Genomic DNA, 20,406 nt, shown 5'->3' with positions numbered 1-20,406 from the left:
ACGTTTCCTTGGAGCAGTCCTCCTAAAATAACTGTGGTGACAGTTTCTGTATTCTCTAAGTTACTGATCCATGATTAAGGAGCTGATAAGGAGCTGGTGTTAGCTAACGAGCTAGTGCGCTAGGTAGTAGAAGTTTTCTATTTCTGCTTCAAACAAGCAACTGTGAACACAAGGCTAACGTTATTTTTACAACAAAGATCTAAAGCACGTATTTAACGATCTCCGTCTGTACAACATACAGCTGAGAGTCTGGTACTTGCACATGTGCACGTCTAAAATGGCGTCTCTCCAGCAGGGGGATGTTTCTCAGTAACAGTAGCAGTAGTAGAAGTCGTATCAGTTGTTGTATCATTAGTGATAATATTAAGTAATAAAAGTAAAAGAAAGTAGTAACAGAGTACTTATACTCTGTGGTATTAATACTGTTACTGCTGTACTGCAGATATTTAAGATACTGACTGACGACCTTTAGACAAAACTTCATTCAAATAAATCTTTATTTAAACTCTTCTACAGGACGATGTTCTCCCAGCATCCTGTGTGTGTGTGTGTGTGTGTGTGTGTGTGTGTGTGAGTGTGAGAGAGAGAGAGAAAGAGAGAGAGAGAGATCTACCAGTGACTTGGCAGAAATGATAATCGCTTCCCCCACAATGCACTGCAGCGGCACTACTCCAAACTACTGAAGAACAGGCAAGGAAAAATTAGGTCACACACACACACACACACACACACACACACACACACACACAGAGTGAGCCTCGTGGGCACCAAACCATAACTAATTCTGTCTTATCTGCGTCTATAAAAAGATCAAAGGAAGCAGCAGAGGAAGCGTCTTCACTTTATTCATCACACACAACCTCAGCTGACACACAGTTATCAGTTCACCTGGGGCACACCTGTCAGCCCACAGGTGAGACAGTCTGACCTCTTGCCTCGGCTCAGTCCAACCCGGTGACCTCATCTCTTCAGCTTGTCACATCATCAAGAACCATCAGTTTACACATAAAGTTTATTAGCTTGAGTTCATCACATGAGATCAAAGAGTCAAACATAAAACAATCTGAGGCTGAACTCTGATGTAAACCCTCAGATAAACCAGGTCCAAGTTAACCCTCGGATAAACCAGGTTCAAGTTAATCCCCAGATAAACCAGGGTTAACTTAACCCCTCAGATAAACCAGGGTTAACTTAACCCCTAAGTTAAACCAGGTTTAAGTTAACCCTCAGATAAACCAGGTTCAAATTAACCTTCAGATGAACCAAGTTCAAGTTAATCCCCAGATAAACCAGGTTTAAGTTAACCCTCGGATAACCAGATTTAAGTTAACCCTCAGATAAACCAGGTTCAAGTTAACCCCTCAGATAAACCAGGGTTAACTTAACCCCTAAGTTAAACCAGGTTTAAGTTAACCCTCAGATAAACCAGGTTCAAATTAACCTTCAGATGAACCAAGTTCAAGTTAATCCCCAGATAAACCAGGGTTAACTTAACCCCTCAGATAAACCAGGTTTAAGTTAACCCTCGGATAACCAGGTTTAAATTAACCCTCAGATAAACCAGGTTTAAGTTAACCCTCAGATAAATCAGGTTCAAGTTAACCCCTCAGATAAACCAGGGTTAACTTAACCCCTAAGTTAAACCAGGTTTAAGTTAACCCACTGATAAACTGACCTTGATATTTTAGGACACAGAATCATTAAACTCACATTTGTTAATTTAATCAGTGAAAAACAATCAATGAAACATCAGATCAATAAATCAGCTGAACTGTTGATTAATGTGCATTCAATAAAATAAATGAAACATTAATATGTAAATAAAATTAATCACTTCATAAATTGTTCATGTGTTCACTGATGACCTGTATTGATCACTGATCTGAAGGCATCTCGGAAACTCGTCCACAGCCTCAGTCACTTCCTGTCGCGTCACAGCGAGGCCTTCAGCACACTGAGCGTGCTCAGTGCAGACTCCACGCAGCCGTCAAAGTTGGAGTGGACGAAGGCGTCGCCAGCACAGACGAGCAGCGGACGGTCGAGGACGGTCATGTGACCTGGACAGTCTGGCACCGAGGTCAGCACCTGCAGGAGGGACGGGAGGGGTCGTAAATCAAACGCACTGAGGGGGGTTCAAGGTCAGTGGGAAACTCCAGTGTCCACAGGCTCACCTGCGAGTACCTCCACTTTTGACACTTGATGCTGATTGGCTGAGGTAGATCAGGAAGTAGCTTCTGAAGTTCCTGTAAGATGATTGGCTGGACGTCCTCCTTGTCCTTCTCCAGGTGCTCCATGCCGAATGGGACGCTGGTGTGGACGACAAGAGATGGACCGCAACCAGGAGCGTCTGAACGGGCACAGACATGGACACTGAGTGGTCAGAGTGACTTCACTGCGATGACACATGGGTGTTAGACTGTGATGTCACACAGGTGTTAGACTGTGACATCACACAGGTGTTATGGTGTGTTCCATTTGCACCGGTAAGTTAGAAATTCAAATTTCCCAGTCAGACATTTCACCAGTGACGCCCCCTGAAGTTGGATTTGTGACTTGGGAAGTCGGAGGAGCTTCACTCAACTAAACCTTAAAATCCAAGATGGCTGCTCTGCATGTCGACAGTGATTAAACTGCAGTAATAAAATGTTCATGAGCTCTTCTGTTGTCTTACACAGTCCTGTCCAACAGAGATCTGTGGACACGTTACAGTGTTTGTCTACAGAAAATATAACGTAATGTGTTGTTATCATCTAGTGTTGCTAACAATATCAAGACTGACAAGTCCCAAAGTTTTAAACTTTGAGTGTCGAGTCCTGAACGAGTCATAATCAACAGATGTGATGTTATTTTAACATCAGAACAATAAGATATTAAATTTTAAAAACTCATGAATGATTTTTAAATTTTAGATTCATTTGTTACAGTAAAGCTCCTTTGCTGTTAAGCTAACGTTAGCTAACATTAGCTTGCTAACTACCTTCAGCTCACTGTTCCTTATGTTTGTTGACACGTTAATGTACGTTAACAAAACAATGGTTGGGATAATTTATATAATGTTAACGTATAAAACATAAAACAATAGCTCTTCAAGTGTTGACTTGATGGGAAGGAACAACTGAGTCCATCTTTCAGAGACTTTTGAAGGATGCACGTGTGTATCGTCAGCGGACAGGAAGTACCCACAATTCTTTGAGCACGATTTGCCAGAATTGAAGGCGGAGCCTCTTCAGTGACTCAAGGACCCATCCTACTGAGGATGCTTCCTTGACTTTAAGAAACATCGACAGATTTAAACAAATTTACGACCAAATTTTGCAACAAACATATCGACTGAGAGAGAACTGAAGTGTTCAGTGTAAAAACATCACAGCTGGTCTGACATCAGCAGGTGAGACAGACAGACAGACCTGCGTTGCGTTTGCGGGAGTCCGCAGCGATGTAGCAGATGCAGGTGTTGTCGGTGACATATCGAGCCGCCCAGGAGAAACTGAAGACGGTGTCCGGAGGGAAGAAGAGGGCGACGGCGAAACGAGACGAGTACACGACTCCGTCCAACTGCTGCTTCTGCTGGACAGACAGCACTGAGAGACAGACGGAGGGACATGCAGAAAGGGGGACAGACAGATAGACAGACAAGACAGAGGGACACACAGACAGACAGGTCAGTGTATCTGTGATAATTCATGACTCCAAACTGTAAATGTGTCCTCTGATTGGACGATCATCAGATTAAAGTTGGGATACAGAACAACTACACACTGTCCAATGTGTACACACATATACATAAGTACAAGTACACACTGTGTGTGTGTGTGTGTGTGTGTGTGCGTGCGCAGGATGAGAAACATGCAGTCATCTCAGAAATGTTTCAGAAACCAGTAAAGAAGAACTCAGAGCCTCCTGAGACACACACACACACACACACACACACACACACACACACACACACACACACAGTGCATCTAATAATAACCTGAGAGAGAGTGTGTGAGAGCAGGGAGGAAATGGGCGCTGTCCCCTGTCAGCCAATCAGATGAGCTGAAGATGACATCATCCTCATCATCTGGATACACACACACACACACACACACACACACACACACACAAGAGGAGGGGCTGTCGTCTGCAGCCCGACCACACACACACACACACACACACACACACACACACACACAGAACGTTCTGCAGCTTTTATTAAAAGTGTATTTAACCATCGACCAATCAGAGAGCAGGAAGAGATTTACCATCAGAGGAAGTGTATTGATCCCTTGTGTGTGTGTGTGTGTGTGTGTGTGTGTGTATGTGTGTGTGTGTGAGAGAGAGAGAGAGAGAGAGAGAGAGAGACAGGAAGCAGCCTTGTCTCATCAAAATAAAAGCAGCAGTGTTTCTGTTCTCCGATCAGTTTTTTAACACCTAAATAAAAACAAACATTTTTCATGTTTCCATCTTTGATAAATAAACACATCTGATCAACACTGATCAATAACTGATAACAATCAATAAAGATCAACAGCAGAGTGTTTACAGTGAGACGCTGCTGCCCCCCTGTGGTCACACTGAGCACCTGCCTCGTGTCAGTGTAACATAATTATTAATGTTCCTCCTTTCAACACTGAGCTGATCAATCAGCTGATCGATCAGCTGTGTTTTATTAACAATTAATTAATCGTGTCCTGTGTGTTCCTTTTTTTTTAACTGTCAGTGAATGTGTGAACTGTGTCTAGAAAATATGAACAAGTTCATTACTCTGATTACACTGCACTGTAACTCTTATCTGACTTGTTTATTTTAATCTAACTCATTTTAATTCATATTTAAATGTTTTTTTCTAATAGCCTGTTGCTCTGTTTTGCTCTCACAAGCGTCTGTCGGTATCCATGGTTACATCTGCTTCCTTCTTCCAGTAGAGTGGCGAGGGCATCCCATGGTTTGGCTTCTCTTGTATACACTTCCCCTTAATCAGGAGTGCCCTCCGCAGCTGAGAGTGTAACTTGATTTGGAGTGACACTCGGTAGTGAAGTGGGAGCGGTTTGGGATTGGGCCACTGACTGGTCCTCTCGTTCCCCTGATCTAAATCCAACTGAGCACCTATGGGACGTTATGTATCGGTGCATCCACCACCACAGACTGTCCAGGAGCTCACTGATGCCCTGATCCAGGTCTGGGAGGAGATCCCCCAGGACGCCATCCTCCAACTCACCAGGAGCCCAGACACTGTCAGGAGGTCATACAGGCAGGTGGGGTCGTACACACGACTGAGTCACATGATGAGTTGATCATCCTGTGATTTTAATGTTTGACTTTGATTTTGAATCCAGCCCTCAGCGAGTCGATGATCTTGGTTGTTACGCTATTTTTTTTTTATTTTTATTTTTTTTTAATTGATAGGACAGACAAGTGTGAAAGAGGGAGAGAGGGGAATGACATGCAGCAAAGGGCCACAGGTTGGAGTCAAACCTGGGCCGCTGCGACAACAGCCTTGTACATGGGGCGCCTGCTCTACCACTTAAGCCACCGACACCCCGGTTGTTACGTTATTTTGCTCTCAACTAATTATTCACTGTCCATCAGTAAAGATTTTACACTGCAGTCATTCATCAACATGTGACGTGAGATTTAAGAGTTCCCTTCATCACAAACGCTGATCTGCTGCGGCCTCGATTCTTTATCAGAGTTCAAAGGTCTTAACTCTTTAATATAACCCTGTTGTTTTAGCTCTGATGAATTCGTCGGCTCAGACTCCCGTGAGCTGGAATGAGCTAAACACATGAAACTTTGCTAAACAACTGGAAATGATGTGCAAATGCTTCCCATTAAGCTCCGCCTACTGGGTTGGATTTAAACAGTTAAATGAACAGAACTTGATGAATTTTGAGTTTATTAACACTGAAATTAATTTACACCATCTGAGGATGAAAATACGACTTTCTACCACAAATGAGTCAAACTGGTCCAAAACAAAGCCGCCCTCTACAAATAAACCTTTGCAGGGGGCGGGGCTTAGCACAAAACTCATTAACAAAGTATTAAATCATCATAAGGTTTGGTGAATATATTCAGAACGGGGCTCAGAAGAGGTTGACCAAATCATTTTGAGTCAGACCCATAGGGGGCGCCAAAAATACCAAAAATATGTTCCTCAAAATTCACCAAATTTGGTCGGCGTGCTCTGGGGCTGAGATTAACCAGAATTTTGAAGTGCCATATTAATTTCTGAAAGTGAGCGTGACCTATTACATTTTAACTCATAACTCCGGATGACCAATCCTGATGAAACCCACCGGAGACGTCTGGAGTGGCGTTCTGAACATACCTAACAAAAATTACGCCAAACAGCCACACGGTGGCGATGTCATTAAGGCCAATATTGGAAAGGCCACGCCCCTCACACCACAACGGTGCGTTGGTAGGAGGTCAGTAGTCGGAAGTGGGAATGACGTCACCTTGAGTTGATACAGTTTTTACATTCTAGTTGACAATGGTGGACAAGTCGGAAAAAAACATGGACGCCCGCAAGAAAGCCTTTGTTGCCCTTGCACTTTCGGAGTATAGACAGCTTCAAAACCTTATTTTGCACAGACAGACAGCGTAGCAACATGCCCATGGATAAAAAATTGAACAGTACTATGGGCATGGCTGATCTAATGTAAAACAAATAAGATTGCTATAAACAGTACTTCAGCAGAGTGTTTCCTCACTATGTAGGTGACCGGCAGCCATCTTGAATTCATACTTCGGGGTTGATGCGGTTGCTCCAAGTTTCCAAGTTGGAAATCCAATCTCAGGGTGCATTCGAGTTTAGACTTCCAACTGAGAACTGGGAAATTTCCGACCTCCGAGTACAAAACGAACGCACCACAAAATGCATCTAGGACCATTAGGCTCCACCCACTGGATTTTCCGCCATTTTAAATTGTTTCAAAAACAGTCACGTGAATAGAACCTGATGAATTCTACATTTATCAACAGGAAACATGGTACACAGCATCTTTGGATGTTTAACTTACTATTATATATGAGCAAAAAACAGTCAAAAAACATGGCCGCCATTTATGGAAGAAAAAAAAAAATCTTACCAAGGGCGAGGCTTAACAGGAGATAGACTATATCTGGAGTTTCCTTTGAGCAGTCCTGATTAAACTCAGTGGAAACATCAGGTAGAAACATCTGAACGTGCAGATCAAGTTTCCTTATGTTCTGATCAAAGAGGGCCGAGTGGAGGGATTTTATTTGCTCTTACTGAACTGCTGCGTTCACGGTGGCGGTGGGACACGTTTGTGATCGCTCTCACTCCGTCTTCAGACAGAAATAAAGAAGCTGAAGTGACTTCTGACTCACGAAGACAAAAACCTGCTCGCTGTGGCGAACAGAAGCTGCTTGCTGCTGTACTTCTGTTTGTTACTGTGTGACTCTCGGCAGTTTGGGGTTTTATGTGAAGCAACGACATCGTAGAGGAACCTACGGCAGGTCAGGTAGGAAGACGTTTTTAGAAGGGCGGGGAAAATAGCATTTTAAGACTAAAGGTTCCACACCCAGACCAAAGTTATGTTCTTCAGATGTGAATGCATCAGTAACACGACTGAGAAGCTACAACCGACATTAACAGACGTATAACTCTCCGTGTCTTACTTTGTCCCACGTCTCCCTCCAGCTGCAGGATCTGAGGGACCGGCATCGTCAGGACGACGGCGTCAAACATCTCGCTGCCTCCTGCCTTCCTCTGGACCTCCCATGATGCACCACGGCGGTACAGGCCAGTCACATGACACTCAAAGAACAGATCTGCTCCTGACACAAAGAGAGGGAACTACGGTGAAAGAGAGAAAGACAGGAAGAGACAGAGAGAGGGAGTTGGACAGAAGATAGGTACTGGTGCGTACCTGACTCAGACAGGAAGTGTTTGACTATACTGGACATGCCCAGTGGTGTCATGTAGTCCTTGCTGCCATCTTTGTGCTTCAGTCCTTCAATCTGAGCGTTGAGAGGCTTCAGGACTCCAGCAGACAGCAGCTCTGAGTACAGACTAACAGACACACAGTGAGCCAGCAGACAGCAGCTCTGAGTACAGACTGTTTTTACTGATGATCGGTTCATCACAGTTTCTTAAGTCGTACAAAAACAGCTCTTTGTAATTTCCTAAAACTCTGAGTGATGTCTTTAAATGTCTTCTGTCCGTCCAACAGTCCAAGACACAGATATCCAGCTCACAGTGATATAAAACCTCAACACAATTTATATAATCAAGGATTCATCAGTTATCAAAAATGTTACAGGTGATTATTCTGTTGGTTACATCAGCTGATTTTATTCTGTTTAAGTGCCAATAAAAAACTGTGAACACGTTTGCCAAATAAATAAATATAATTTCTTTTGTAGTTTTGGGCGAAGTGTCCTTAAAAGGCGGGTCTTAGGTGTTGCAGACAGGTGTGTGTTGTACCTGTGGTGTGACTTAGCGTAGGCAGCTGTGGCGGTGATGTACTGAGCTCCAAGATCAGCAAAGTGAGCTGAGGGGTCTGAAGGACGAGTGGTGGACATCCTGCCACCTGAGAGACAGAGACAGCTTCAGTTGTCTGTAATTTCCTGGTGTCTCCTGTCATGTTCTGTGCACCAAAGTCCATTATAAACCTGACTCTTTTTAAATGTAAAAGTTGTTCCCACCTCTGATTTCTACACTCACTTGCTTTCAGGGCTGCAGGTGAGCAACAGACTACCATCTATAAAAAGTTAAAGTTTTATTGTATTAAAGTCAGCTGTACACATCACAGTGGAGCCGAATATATAAGGAGAGTCTGCTGATACTGGAAACATCTTCAGTCCTGTCCTGCAGTGTGACTCTGTGCAGCTGTGAGGCCAGAGATATAAAATAGCCAGATTTTTCATTGAAGATCTGACTGACGCTGCCGCAGACAATTTTTATGAATCACTTTAGTGCCGAATTAAAGAGTAGACCCTACAGGTGTAGAAACTGCCTTCAGCCCTGTCCTGCAGTGTACCTGTGTGACACTGTGAGACCGTAAATATAATTAGTCAGATTTTTGAATGGAGATCTGGCCGCAGACTCACCTGAGCCTCTCGCTTTGTCCCACACCACGATTTGAACTTTGTTCTGCAGCTCTCTCCTCAGCAGACATGCGCACAAGCTGCCTGTCAGACCCGCTCCGACTATCAGAACCCGGGACATGTTTTGGCCCTGAACTGGAACCGTGCTAACCGGACAGCGACACTTTAACCCGGGTCGTAACGGGTCTTCGGTAACAGAGCAGCAGAGTTAAACCCGCCTCCAGCCAGCGTTACAAAACAGCTGAAACATGATGGACAAACATAAACTATCCCGGTTCAGACCCGTGTCAAGTTACCCGGGGAAAGCACCGGACATCCGCCTGAGATTTTCACAATAAATAAAACAAAAGTAAAATTTAAAAAGACAAATCTGATCTTAAAACAGTTATGTTTCACCAGAATCACTTTATTCTACGTCTCATTTAAAATGTGTCCAAAAATAAACAGTTTGTACATCAAGAGTGAAAAACTGAGACTTTTTAAACTTTGAACTTTCAAAAATCTAAAAACTCATTTATGGTGGAGGGAGGGTCATGGGCTCATATTGTTCACCTGTCTCATATTACGAGATTAAATATTTCTATGAATGATAATAATAATAAAAACCTTTATTTATGAAGAACTTTACACATACACATAGTTCTACAGAACATCGTCGGGATAAGAACAGAGTAAACAAATAAAAACACAAAACAGGCTGAGACACATTAAACAGTGTGAAATAAAAAAAATGATCAAAACTAATTTAAGATAATCAGGTCTGAGCATCACACTTAAAAAAAAATTGTTTCTAATGATCAAATAACAGCTACAAGAAACATGAACATAAAAATTATTAAAAATGTAACAAACAAAAATAACAATAATTTTGTTCCAGAACTGAAAACTGATATTTTTAATAGTGAAAAATGAGATTAGATCAATATGTGTTCATATAGACACATTATTTAATATCTACAGTGTGTTTACAGATATCAGATTTTGTTTAGTTCCAGTTGATTATTTAAATCTATAACAGGCTGTGCTTTTATTCTGAAAGGGCGCTGAACTTGATTTGAATCCTAAATTAACAAAATGTTTTACTGTTTATTTGTTTTCTGGTGATTAGTATTTTCATTCTGATTCATTTCATCGTGTTTCCTGTTTTTTTTTTTTTTTTTAATTTTAATGATCAGGTTTCAGTTTTTGGACCAAATCAGCTGATTTCTGCTTTTTTGTTCTGTTTCCGGTCATTGGTGGAGTTGATGCTTCCGCTATCTATTGATTCTGTATTGAGAGGTAAATCGATCAGAAACATTTGGTGATCGATCAAACAGGGAAAAAAACGAGCGTTTATATTTCTGACCAATCACAGAGAGGTACTTCCTCTGTCGTCACCGCCGGTCTGTTCCGGCTGCTGTAATAAATAGTCATGTGAACAGAGAGCAGTTTTCAGAGCAGCGGGCAGAGCAGCCGACAGGTGAGTGATCGATCAGTTATTACCTGGTTATTGTTGAGACTCAGTGACGCTGCTTTGATTACTCATACGTTATTACCGATTTATTACTGATTGATTACTGATACTAAATATGCACAACATGTTACTGATGGTCGGAGACAGAAGCTCCAACAACAGGCTGCAAACAGGAGGAGAATGTTGTGAAATTAGCACAAAAGAGGAATTTTTAACAGTTTAAATCAAACTGCAAACAGGTGGTGACATCCGGTTTATAACAGGAGAAACAAACCGGTATAAAATCAGGTAGAAACTTGATGTAACCTGAAAAAAGTTTTAACAGCCAGAAAAGAGGCTGCGTAAAAACGGGGGCACAGAAGAGGTTCAGACAGGCTGGAGACAGTTTGAGGGTTAAACCCAGCGCACACCACACACTAACATGACGTCAGAAAGACTCTTAACCTTGGACAGATGCTAACTTTTGTTAGGAATGAAAATCTGGTTGACACAATTTAAATGTCTGATGGCGAGTGTTTTAACCGTCTGGGAAAACATGACAGTATCACAGAATTAATCTTATTATCAGTCATAATTACTCTCACAGGAAACAGAAGGATTATTGTTGGTCAAACAAATGTTGTGTTACTTAAACTGAAACATTTTGTTGATGAAAGTTTGTGTGAAAAGTCTCCTCTCAGAATAGATAACTCCAATAAAGGAGAGATTCAACGTCCAGTTGCTTTATATATATCTAGATATATATATCTATATCTAGATATATATATCTAGATATATATGTATATATATATGTCGTAGATAGGGCTGTGCGATATGACGATATATATCGTGTGACGAGAGAAAAATGTCTATCGTTTCACATATTTGCTCTATCGTTTATATCGTTGTGACGCAAATTACACTTTTTACGGCAATTTTTTCCCTCATTTGGACGTTTTATTGATTTGATTCACCAGCTTTCTCGCTACCAGCGTTCCCTCTCTTCACTCGCTCTCTAGCTTGCTCAACCACAGCTGCTCTCTCTCTCTCTCTCTCTTTTTCTCTCATCTTTAAAATGAGGTTGCCCGACTCATCGTAATGTTAACAAACAAGGACAAATGTCCTCCCCTCGTACTAGTAACGTTTTTGTACTCCCTCATAGGACAGCTTTTTATTTTATTGGATTGAAATGTGCTATATCAGGATAGGTATCGTTATTGGGATATGAGATTTTGGTCATGTCGCCCAGCCCTAATCGTAGATAACAAATGTTCACACTGTTAACTTTTATATCACTGCAACCGTGATAACGATGTTAGAATTTAATGTTGTGCAGACGTTGGGTTTTGTTCTTCATACCTGTCGACTAAACGTCGTTATTCTCTGTCAAACTGACGACACAAGATGTTTAGAAGATGTTGGTTGATTTTGGTGACTCAATAATACAGTTTACACAAAATCAATGTCATCTGTCGTCTGTTTTCTACTTTAAACCGTCATCGCCAGCAGGCGATGTCCTGATGTCACAACCTAAATTCAACCAAATATCAACTTATAATGACAGAGGCGGCCAGGTCACATGACGCCTGAACACTGAAGACAGACAGAAAACTTTTATTATAAATGTGGCTTTTAAAAACAGACTGAACATCAGGCATATGACAGGAGGACAACAGGCACAGAATCAGACGTAACGTAGGCACAGAGGTTTAAACCAGGTCTGAACGTCAAGAGTTACACCAGTTTGAAGGTCAGAGTTACACCAGGCTGAACGTCAGAGTTACACCAGGTCTGAACGTCAAGAGTTACACCAGGTCTGAATGTCAGAGTTACCCCATGTCTGAAGGTCAGAGTTACACCAGGTCTGAACATCAGAGTTACACCAGGTCTGAAGGTCAGAGTAACACCAGGTATGAACGTCAGAGTTACACCAGGTCTGAACATCAGAGTTACACCAGGTCTGAAGGTCAGAGTTACACCAGGTCTGAACGTCCGACTTACACCAGGTCTGAACATCAGAGTTACACCAGGTCTGAACGTCAGAGTTACACCAGGTCCGAAGGTCAGAGTTACACCAGGTCTGAACGTCAGAGTTACACCAGGTCTGAAGGTCAGAGTTACACCAGTTTGAAGGTCAGAGTTACACCAGGTCTGAATGTCAGAGTTACACCAGGTCTGATGACCTGAAGACAAACAAACAGAAAACTGGACATAAGATTTAGATTTTAGAAGACAGGGAATCAGATGTAACTTTGGCACAGATGAACAGGCTGAAAAGAAACTTTGAGGAGACAGAAACCAGGCTGTAACATCAGGTTTATAACAGGCTATAACATAGTAACATCATCAAGTGACGCCGTGACAAATTATTGACAAGAGCTGAAAACAATCAGTGAAAGGATCTCTGATGATTAAAGCTTCGTCACAGCTCCATGATAACCATGATGACAGAGACGCCACAGAGTCTCCGCACAAACTAAACAGTTCCTTTCATTTATCAGCCTCACATGACCCACATCACTTCATCATCATCATCATCATCATCATCATCATCACAGTATCAGTGAACTTGACACACAGTAAACACAGAGTCTCTGCTGCTGCGAGTCCTCACTTAAACAGCTGCACACTGAACCTCTGCAACGCAGAACGCAGCCTGCGCCGGCCCGACTCAGCTGTTTCTGAGTGAGGTCACGTGATCTGTAACGTGTGTTTCAACTGCTGTGGCGCACAAGTCAGAACTCGTCAGCAGGACGTTGTGAAAGAAAACACGTGAAGAGGATCAGACTTCCTCCTTCACCTCAGGAGAAACAGGAAGTAGAGTTTATTATCGGTGGTTTAACAGTCACACAGTGAGAGGTCAATAATCAATTGATAATCATCAGCAGTGTGGATATAAAGATGAACACACACTGCTCGTCAGCTCGTGACTCGTCTCTCTGACCTCTGACCTCATTGATCAAACAGAGAACACGGAGCTGATATCAGCTGATCAAAGTCCGTTAACAGACTGTTGTTCGTGTGAGACACCCTGACTGACCTCACCCTCCTCCATCACACACACACACACGCACACACACACACACATCTCTGACCTCACATCAAACTCCATAATAAATCTGACTGTTCCCTTTAAAATCAAACTTGTGTCTGTCAGTCATGTGACTGAAGTGAGAGGGAGGTTACAGCATCATAACGTGTGTGTGTGTGTGTGTGTGTGTGTGTCAGACATATGATGTTGTGTGTTGCAGTGTGTGTGTTGGCCCTCTCCGGTCTCGTCCATGCCGGACCATCTGCTGTCAGGGTCTCTGACGTCCAGCGACGCTCCGTTAAACTGCACCACAAGCTGGACCCTGAAGTGCACATGAACATCGTGAGTACACACATTTACACAGAGACATTGAACACATCATTCTGTTTGAACTCTTCTCTTCCTCCCTGTCTTCCTTCATCTTCGTCTTCTTCTTCGTCTCTGTTTTTGTGGTACGTCGCTGTGTTTTAGTCCTTCCTGATCAACACCTTCTTGTTCGTGTTGATAAACTGGTCTCACGTGTCGTCAGATCAAACTATAAACATTAGTAATCACAAATAAAGTTTGAACCGTAACATCTGATCAGGTTTTGGACCTCGTCCACGTCTGTCTCAGGATCAGCTGCAGACCGACTCAGCAGAGACGGCAGCCATCTTGTCTTTACATGGATCAGTGTGTTGCGGTCTCACTGTCAGTATATGACACAGTGTCCATGATCGAGGACAACAGGTCTGAGTTGAGCAGAATGAAGTATGAGGTGCAGCAGACCCAGGACATGATGTCATCATATGAGGACGCGGAGTCACAGGAGGTCAAATATAATTTGAAGTACTCCGACTTTACTCAATTATTTATACTCGTACTGCAGAACATGTCTGAGGAAAATGACCAGTTGAACTCTGCTGCTGAGATTAACTAACACAGGTCACATGGTCGTGTTCTCTCCGCCCACTTTAACCCTCCTGTCAGTCAGCAGGATGGGTATTTTTAGCCCTCAGTTCTGCCTCACAGGCACAAGTTCCCTTCACGTGGTCTGATTACAAAACTGTGTGGATTAATAGGAGGAAGTGAGACAGAAGTCTGGACCCTCAGCAAGGTCCTCATGTGTGTGTGTGTGTGTGTTCAGTCGGAGATCATCAGGTACTGGGGTTATCCTGCAGAAGAACATGAGGTGCTGACAGAGGACGGGTACATCCTGACTCTCAACAGGATCCCACAGGGACGCAAACACACTGAAGGTCTCACACACACACACACACACACACACACACACATTCTTATACTTTTGTCTTTGTAAGGACTGTGGTGGACATAAAGCGTTCCCAGGCCCCTTATCCTGACCTAAACCTGATCCTTACCTGAACCTTGAAACCATGTGTGAAGACATCAAAATGTCCTCACTTTACAAAAATGTCCTCACACTGTGACTGAAATCTGATTGTGGTCCTCACTATTTATCATTTACAAGTACACACACATTAAATCTTAACTAGCTAAAAAATTGGCATAAGACTTTTACGTCACTGTTTACGATCTGTTAAAGTTTGTGTGTGTGTGTGTGTGCGTGCATATAGGTTCTCGGCCGGCGGTGTTCCTGCAGCACGGCCTCCTGGCGGCGGGCAGTAACTGGATCACCAACCTGCCAAACTCCAGTCTGGGCTACGTGCTCGCCGACGCCGGCTACGATGTCTGGATAGGAAACAGCCGAGGAAACACCTGGTCCAGGAAACACCGCACACTCACACCTGACCAGGACGACTTCTGGAGGTTCAGGTACAAACACCTACCTGAACAGCATCTCAACACCTGTCTGACTCTGTACTGGAGGTAATAACTGTGTGTGTGTGTGTGTGTATGTGTGTGTGTGTGTGTGTGTGTAGTTATGATGAGATGGCTCTGAAGGATCTTCCTGCTGTTATAAACTACGTCCTGAAGGTGACGAGTCAGGAACAGATTTATTACGTCGGACACTCTCAAGGGACAACTATAGGTAACACACACACACACACACACTCTCTTCATGTTGGCTGTATTTAATAAATCAGAGTTTAACCCAGCTGAAGTTCATCAGGACATCATCAAACCATCAGGATCATTAATTCATTAACAGCTTGAGTCTGTGATGACATCAATCAATCAATCAATCAATTTTATTTATAAAGCCCAATATCACAAATCACAATTTGCCTCACAGGGCTTTACAGCATACGACATCCCTCTGTCCTTAAGACCCTCACAGCGGATAAGGAAAAACTCCCCCAAAAAAATGGTAGAAACCTCAGGAAGAGCAACTGAGGAGGGATCCCTCTTCCAGGACGGACAGACGTGCAATAGATGTCGTACAGAACAGATCAGCATAATAAATTAACAGTAATCCATATGACACAATGAGACAGAGAGAGAGAGAGAGAGAGAGAGAGAGAGAGAGAGAGAGAGAGATGCAGGTAATGACAGTAGCTTACAACAACATTAATGAAAGTAATAATATTATAGTTATAGTTCTGGTTACTGCGGTACAACATGTTGAAAGTATGTATTAATACCTGGCAGTATACATGTGTGACAATAGTCATATGTGTATAATAACAGTAGAAGTATGACTAATGACTAATGATGGCAGCAGCAGCAGGAGGCATCTGGCGGGACCACGGCAGCAGCACAACCACACACGTCACGCTGTCCAGGCACCGCTGTGATATGATTTAATCTGAGAGACAGTGGAGCACAAAGGCTCCGGAGAAGAAGCCGAGTTAGAAACATCCAGAATGGCCGGGTTAGCTAGATGCAGTAATAGGATACGAGAGAGAGAAGGAGAGAAGGTGCTCAGTGTATTATAGGGGGGTCCTCCGGCAGACTAGGCCTAAGTCAGCCTAACTAGGGGCTGGTACAGGGCAAGCCTGAGCCAGCCCTAACTATAAGCTTTATCAAAGAGGAAAGTCTTAAGTCTAGTCTTAAATGTGGAGACGGTGTCTGCCTCCCGGACCGTAACAGGAAGATGATTCCACAGGAGAGGAGCCTGATAGCTGAAGGCTCTGGCTCCTGATCTGCTTTTGGAGACTTTAGGGACCACGAGTAACCCTGCGTTCTCAGAGCGCAGTGTTCTGGTGGGATAATATGGCACTATGAGCTCTCTAAGATATGATAGAGCTTGACCATTTAAAGCTTTATAAGTTAACAGTAGAATTTTAAATTCAATTCTGGATTTTACAGGGAGCCAGTGCAGAGAAGCTAAAACAGGAGAGATATGATCTCGTTTCTTAGTTCCTGTTAGTACACGTGCTGCTGCATTCTGAATTAGCTGGAGAGTTTTTAAGGACTTACGAGAGCTACCTGATAATAGAGAGTTACAGTAATCCAGCCTTGAGGTAACAAAAGTGTGGACCAATTTGGACATCACTCTGACACGTCTCTCTGTCCCTTTTTTCCCAGCATTCATAGCGTTCTCCACGCTGCCAGAACTGGCCAGTAAGATCAAGATGTTCTTCGGTTTGGCTCCCGTAGCAACCGCCTCCTTCACTGAGAGCGCCATGACCAAACTGACCTTCCTGCCAGAGTTCCTCATCTGGGTAACAAGTCCGCTAACGAGCCGCGATCACATGACCTGCTAACTTGTTATAATCACATGACCTGCTAACAAGTTATTATCACATCACACGAGTGTGGCTGATTGATTGACAGATTGATGATTGATTAATTGATTGACTGATCTCCCGCAGGAAGTGTTTGGTAGGCAGGACTTCCTGCCTCAGAGTCACATGATCGAGTGGTTTTCAGAACACGTGTGTGCGAAGCAGCTGCTCAATGAGTTGTGTGGGAACCTGTTCTTCGTCCTGTGTGGCTTCGACCGAGAAAACCTCAACATGGTTTGTACTGAGTGCCGTCAGACAGCGTGACGTTTGACTGTTAAGGACTGTTAGTTATTTAGGACGGGGGAGGGGACGTTTGAGGAGTGTCTTCAGTCTCTGACTGAGTCGTTTGTTTCCAGACTCGGACTCCGGTCTACACTGAACACTGTCCTGCTGGGACCTCAGTCCAGAACATGATCCACTGGTCCCAGGTAACACACACACACACACACTTCTGTCTGTCTGTACTTGTGGGGACCCTTGTTGCAATCCTCCATTCCCAGGACTCTAAATGTCTGATTGTTGTTTCCAGGCTGTTCACACAGGAAAGCTGATGGCTTTTGACTTTGGATATACAGGAAACATGAAACACTACAACCAGGTGAGACTCCACCTGCACGACCTGAGACTGAATCACTTAAAACTCAGTCTCAGTTTGCAGAGATGAAGTTCAGATGCTGTGGGTTGACTTAACTACATAAACACTGATCTTACTTCCTGATGTCTCTGTGTCCTTCCTGTCCACGTGTCCCGTCCTCAGTCCACACCCCCTGAGTACAACGTCTTGGACATGAAGGTTCCCACCGCTCTGTTTTCGGGGGGACGGGATACGCTGGCGGACCCCAAAGATATAGCCATCCTCCTCACGCAGGTGAGTCCTCTGATTCTATGAGATCACAGCAGCACCTGGCATACATCAGTGACATTATCGAGTGTAACAGCTGAAAATAACTACAGAAATCAACAAGTCTGCTGATTTCACGTCTCTGTAAATCATCTGTAAATACTGCAGTGAGAGGAACACACAGCCTGAACACTGTTAATCACATTATTTACGTCTCAGTCCTCAAAACTTCATCTGATAAAATCCAAGTTTTCTAATTCACACCCAAATTTAATGACAAAGACCTTTTAATAAACCTTTCACTATCAGAACTATAACTTCTAAAAATTTAGGACATCAATAATTAAGTGATTAACGTACCTGTCTGTCTGTCCATCTGTCGTCAGGTGTCTAACCTGGTCTTCCATCGGCACATCGAACACTGGGATCATCTGGATTTTATCTGGGGTCTGGACGCTCCTGAGCAGATGTTTCCCTTCATCCTGAAGCTGATGCAGGAGCACCAGTAGAGGGCGCTATGCTGACACTATGATGATGTACACGTCTGTGCTACAGTCAGGGGACCACAGTCTAAGGATCTCAGTACTGTACACGAGCAGGTGTTCTCCAGGTTTTAATGAGGACTGTGGACTGTTTGCTTGTTTGTTTGTTTGTTTGTTTGTTTGTTTATGTTTGTGTGTGTGTGTGTGTGTGTGGATTTAAACACATTGTACACACCTTCCAGCCACATCACACTGTTTGTTTTTACTGTTTTTACTCAAATTTCAAACTAAAAGTAAAAACGTAGTCTGTTTTAAACTCAAATAAGCTTTGTTGGCCTGAATATTGTTGACACTGATGCTGAAGCAAAATGCCCATGAAGTATAACACATAAAAATACTTACTGTGCAGAATGTTTTCTTATTATAGATTATGATATTTTATTAGTTTTTCACCAATCAGTGCATTTTAACTTGTACTTCATCAACGTGGAGACAGTTAGATATTTTATCTACCAATAGATGGATTATTGTTATTATAGTTCTGCATCATATCAGTTTTTTTATATAAATGTAACTATCAGGCAAACTAATGCGGTAAAAGTCTAATATTTCTCTCTGAAATGTGGAGTAGAAGTATAAAGTAGCATGAAGCGTAAATACTCAAATAAACTACTAGTACTACTGAACTACAGCATCTGAGTAAAAGTACTTTCCACCACTGAAGACTGAAGACATCCCGTCAGTCTCAGCTGTACTTTGTGTTTACTGCTTATTAGCTAATGTTAGCATGCTAACCATCAGCAAGTTAGCATTATTTCTGTTAGCGTTATCACTGTTAGCATTATCATTATTAGCATGTTAGCAGTTGGTGTGTTTGAGGAGTTCATCTGTTGAAACAGTCCGTCCTGTGACCTGCTGCTCATGAACGCACCTAAAAACAACATACTGAAGCTGTTTATTGATTTTACGTCAGATTTTATTTCAACAAGTCAAAACTGTTTAATTTTTCATTAATCCGTCATGTTACCAGTTGGAACATAGTCACGTGTTTATATCTGTGTTTTATTTTGTGTTTACTCTGTATAAAAACCTGTGTATTTGTTTCTCTGTCCGACGTGTTTTTTTAATGCTAACCAAACAAACCTGTGTATGATTTCTTTTTCTTCAGTTTGTAATTAACAGAACTTTTATTGTGAAAATCCTGTCAGACAGATGTGTGAAGAAGCTCAGTGAATCTGCTGAAAGCTGAACTTTGTTTTTGTAGAGAGACATCAGAGGTTTTCTCATTCAACACAGAGTTTGATCACTGCACCATGTGGTGGACGTCAGAGGAACTGCAGCTCGAAGCGTGGTTAAAAAAATACAAGGTGCTAACGTTTGCATCCAACCTCAGCTCATGTTGATGATAGCATGTTAGCATCTCAAAACGTTTCTAACATTTTAAATACGTGTTAAGTATTAGTTAAAGGACCTGTCAATCAATGTTGGTGGGGGGGGCGCAATATCTAATCATGTGGTTTGAATTGTCGTGGGCGGGGCTAAACTTTTATTTAGATAATGGCTTCAAAATAATTTCAGCAACATATCTCAATCTGTTGTATTTTTGCTAAATATGAACCAGTTTTTGATGAAACTGTCTAATAAATCTGAGAAACAACGCCACAGTGTTTACGTTTCATTAATAACCACGTTTATTTTGAAATACAGAAAAGTAGAATTTGAAATGTATAAGATGATCTGTATGTTACACTTTTATCTACAGACTGTTTCTACTCATCTTCTTCTTCTCCTGACAGTTTTACTGCTTTTATTTAGTTATTTGATTTATCTGAAAGAAGAAATGAGGATATTTTATTGTTATTCCAGTCTTTGCGCTAAGCTGGGCTAACAGAGTTAGCTCACTGTTGATGTTTGACCATGAACAGTTTAAC

The 20,406-nt window shown here is 42.6% G+C and overlaps 2 protein-coding genes across 3 annotated transcripts; one reads left to right on the top strand and one right to left on the bottom strand.

Moving 5' to 3' along the window:
• Positions 1-1,700: 1,700 nt before the first annotated feature.
• Positions 1,701-9,346, bottom strand: rnls (renalase, FAD-dependent amine oxidase). 2 transcript variants are annotated; one of them, XM_049563751.1, is made up of 7 exons: positions 9,064-9,346; positions 8,438-8,543; positions 7,881-8,023; positions 7,630-7,782; positions 3,408-3,581; positions 2,172-2,347; positions 1,701-2,085 (listed from the first exon to the last, which is right to left on the bottom strand). In XM_049563751.1, the coding sequence occupies exons 1-7, from the start codon at positions 9,179-9,181 to the stop codon at positions 1,933-1,935; spliced, it is 1,023 nt and encodes a 340-aa protein (XP_049419708.1). In that variant the 5' UTR covers positions 9,182-9,346; the 3' UTR covers positions 1,701-1,932. The 2 variants fall into 2 exon arrangements, with proteins under 2 accessions (XP_049419708.1, XP_049419706.1); XM_049563749.1 differs by having other exon boundaries at positions 7,630-7,788; positions 9,064-9,344.
• Positions 9,347-10,368: 1,022 nt separating this feature from the next.
• Positions 10,369-19,578, top strand: lipf (lipase, gastric). The gene is made up of 11 exons (XM_049562929.1): positions 10,369-10,519; positions 13,721-13,865; positions 14,650-14,761; positions 15,098-15,296; positions 15,404-15,513; positions 16,953-17,089; positions 17,240-17,386; positions 17,509-17,580; positions 17,682-17,750; positions 17,910-18,020; positions 18,380-19,578. Exons 2-11 carry the CDS (start codon positions 13,725-13,727, stop codon positions 18,500-18,502), a joined length of 1,221 nt encoding a protein of 406 aa, XP_049418886.1. The 5' UTR covers positions 10,369-10,519; positions 13,721-13,724; the 3' UTR covers positions 18,503-19,578.
• The last annotated feature ends 828 nt before the right edge of the window (positions 19,579-20,406 follow it).

The sequence above is a fragment of the Epinephelus fuscoguttatus genome, linkage group LG20 (assembly GCF_011397635.1).
Source record: "Epinephelus fuscoguttatus linkage group LG20, E.fuscoguttatus.final_Chr_v1".
NCBI lineage: Eukaryota > Metazoa > Chordata > Actinopteri > Perciformes > Serranidae > Epinephelus > Epinephelus fuscoguttatus.
The sequence above is the reverse complement of the archived record's forward strand: the minus strand, read 5'-3'. Positions and strand labels throughout refer to the sequence as shown.

Excerpts from the sequence above, each read along its gene's own strand:
- lipf (XM_049562929.1), top strand. The coding sequence starts at position 13,725 with ATGATGTTGTGTGTTGCAGTGTGTGTGTTGGCCCTCTCCGGTCTCGTC. Across the intron at positions 14,762-15,097 it reads GGGACGCAAACACACTGAAG|GTTCTCGGCCGGCGGTGTTC; the intron begins GTCTCACACACA and ends GCGTGCATATAG. Across the intron at positions 17,090-17,239 it reads TGCCAGAGTTCCTCATCTGG|GAAGTGTTTGGTAGGCAGGA; the intron begins GTAACAAGTCCG and ends GATCTCCCGCAG.
- rnls (XM_049563749.1), bottom strand. The coding sequence starts at position 9,181 with ATGTCCCGGGTTCTGATAGTCGGAGCGGGTCTGACAGGCAGCTTGTGC. Across the intron at positions 8,544-9,063 it reads GGACAAAGCGAGAGGCTCAG|GTGGCAGGATGTCCACCACT; the intron begins GTGAGTCTGCGG and ends TCTGTCTCTCAG. Across the intron at positions 7,789-7,880 it reads ACACTTCCTGTCTGAGTCAG|GAGCAGATCTGTTCTTTGAG; the intron begins GTACGCACCAGT and ends TCTTTGTGTCAG.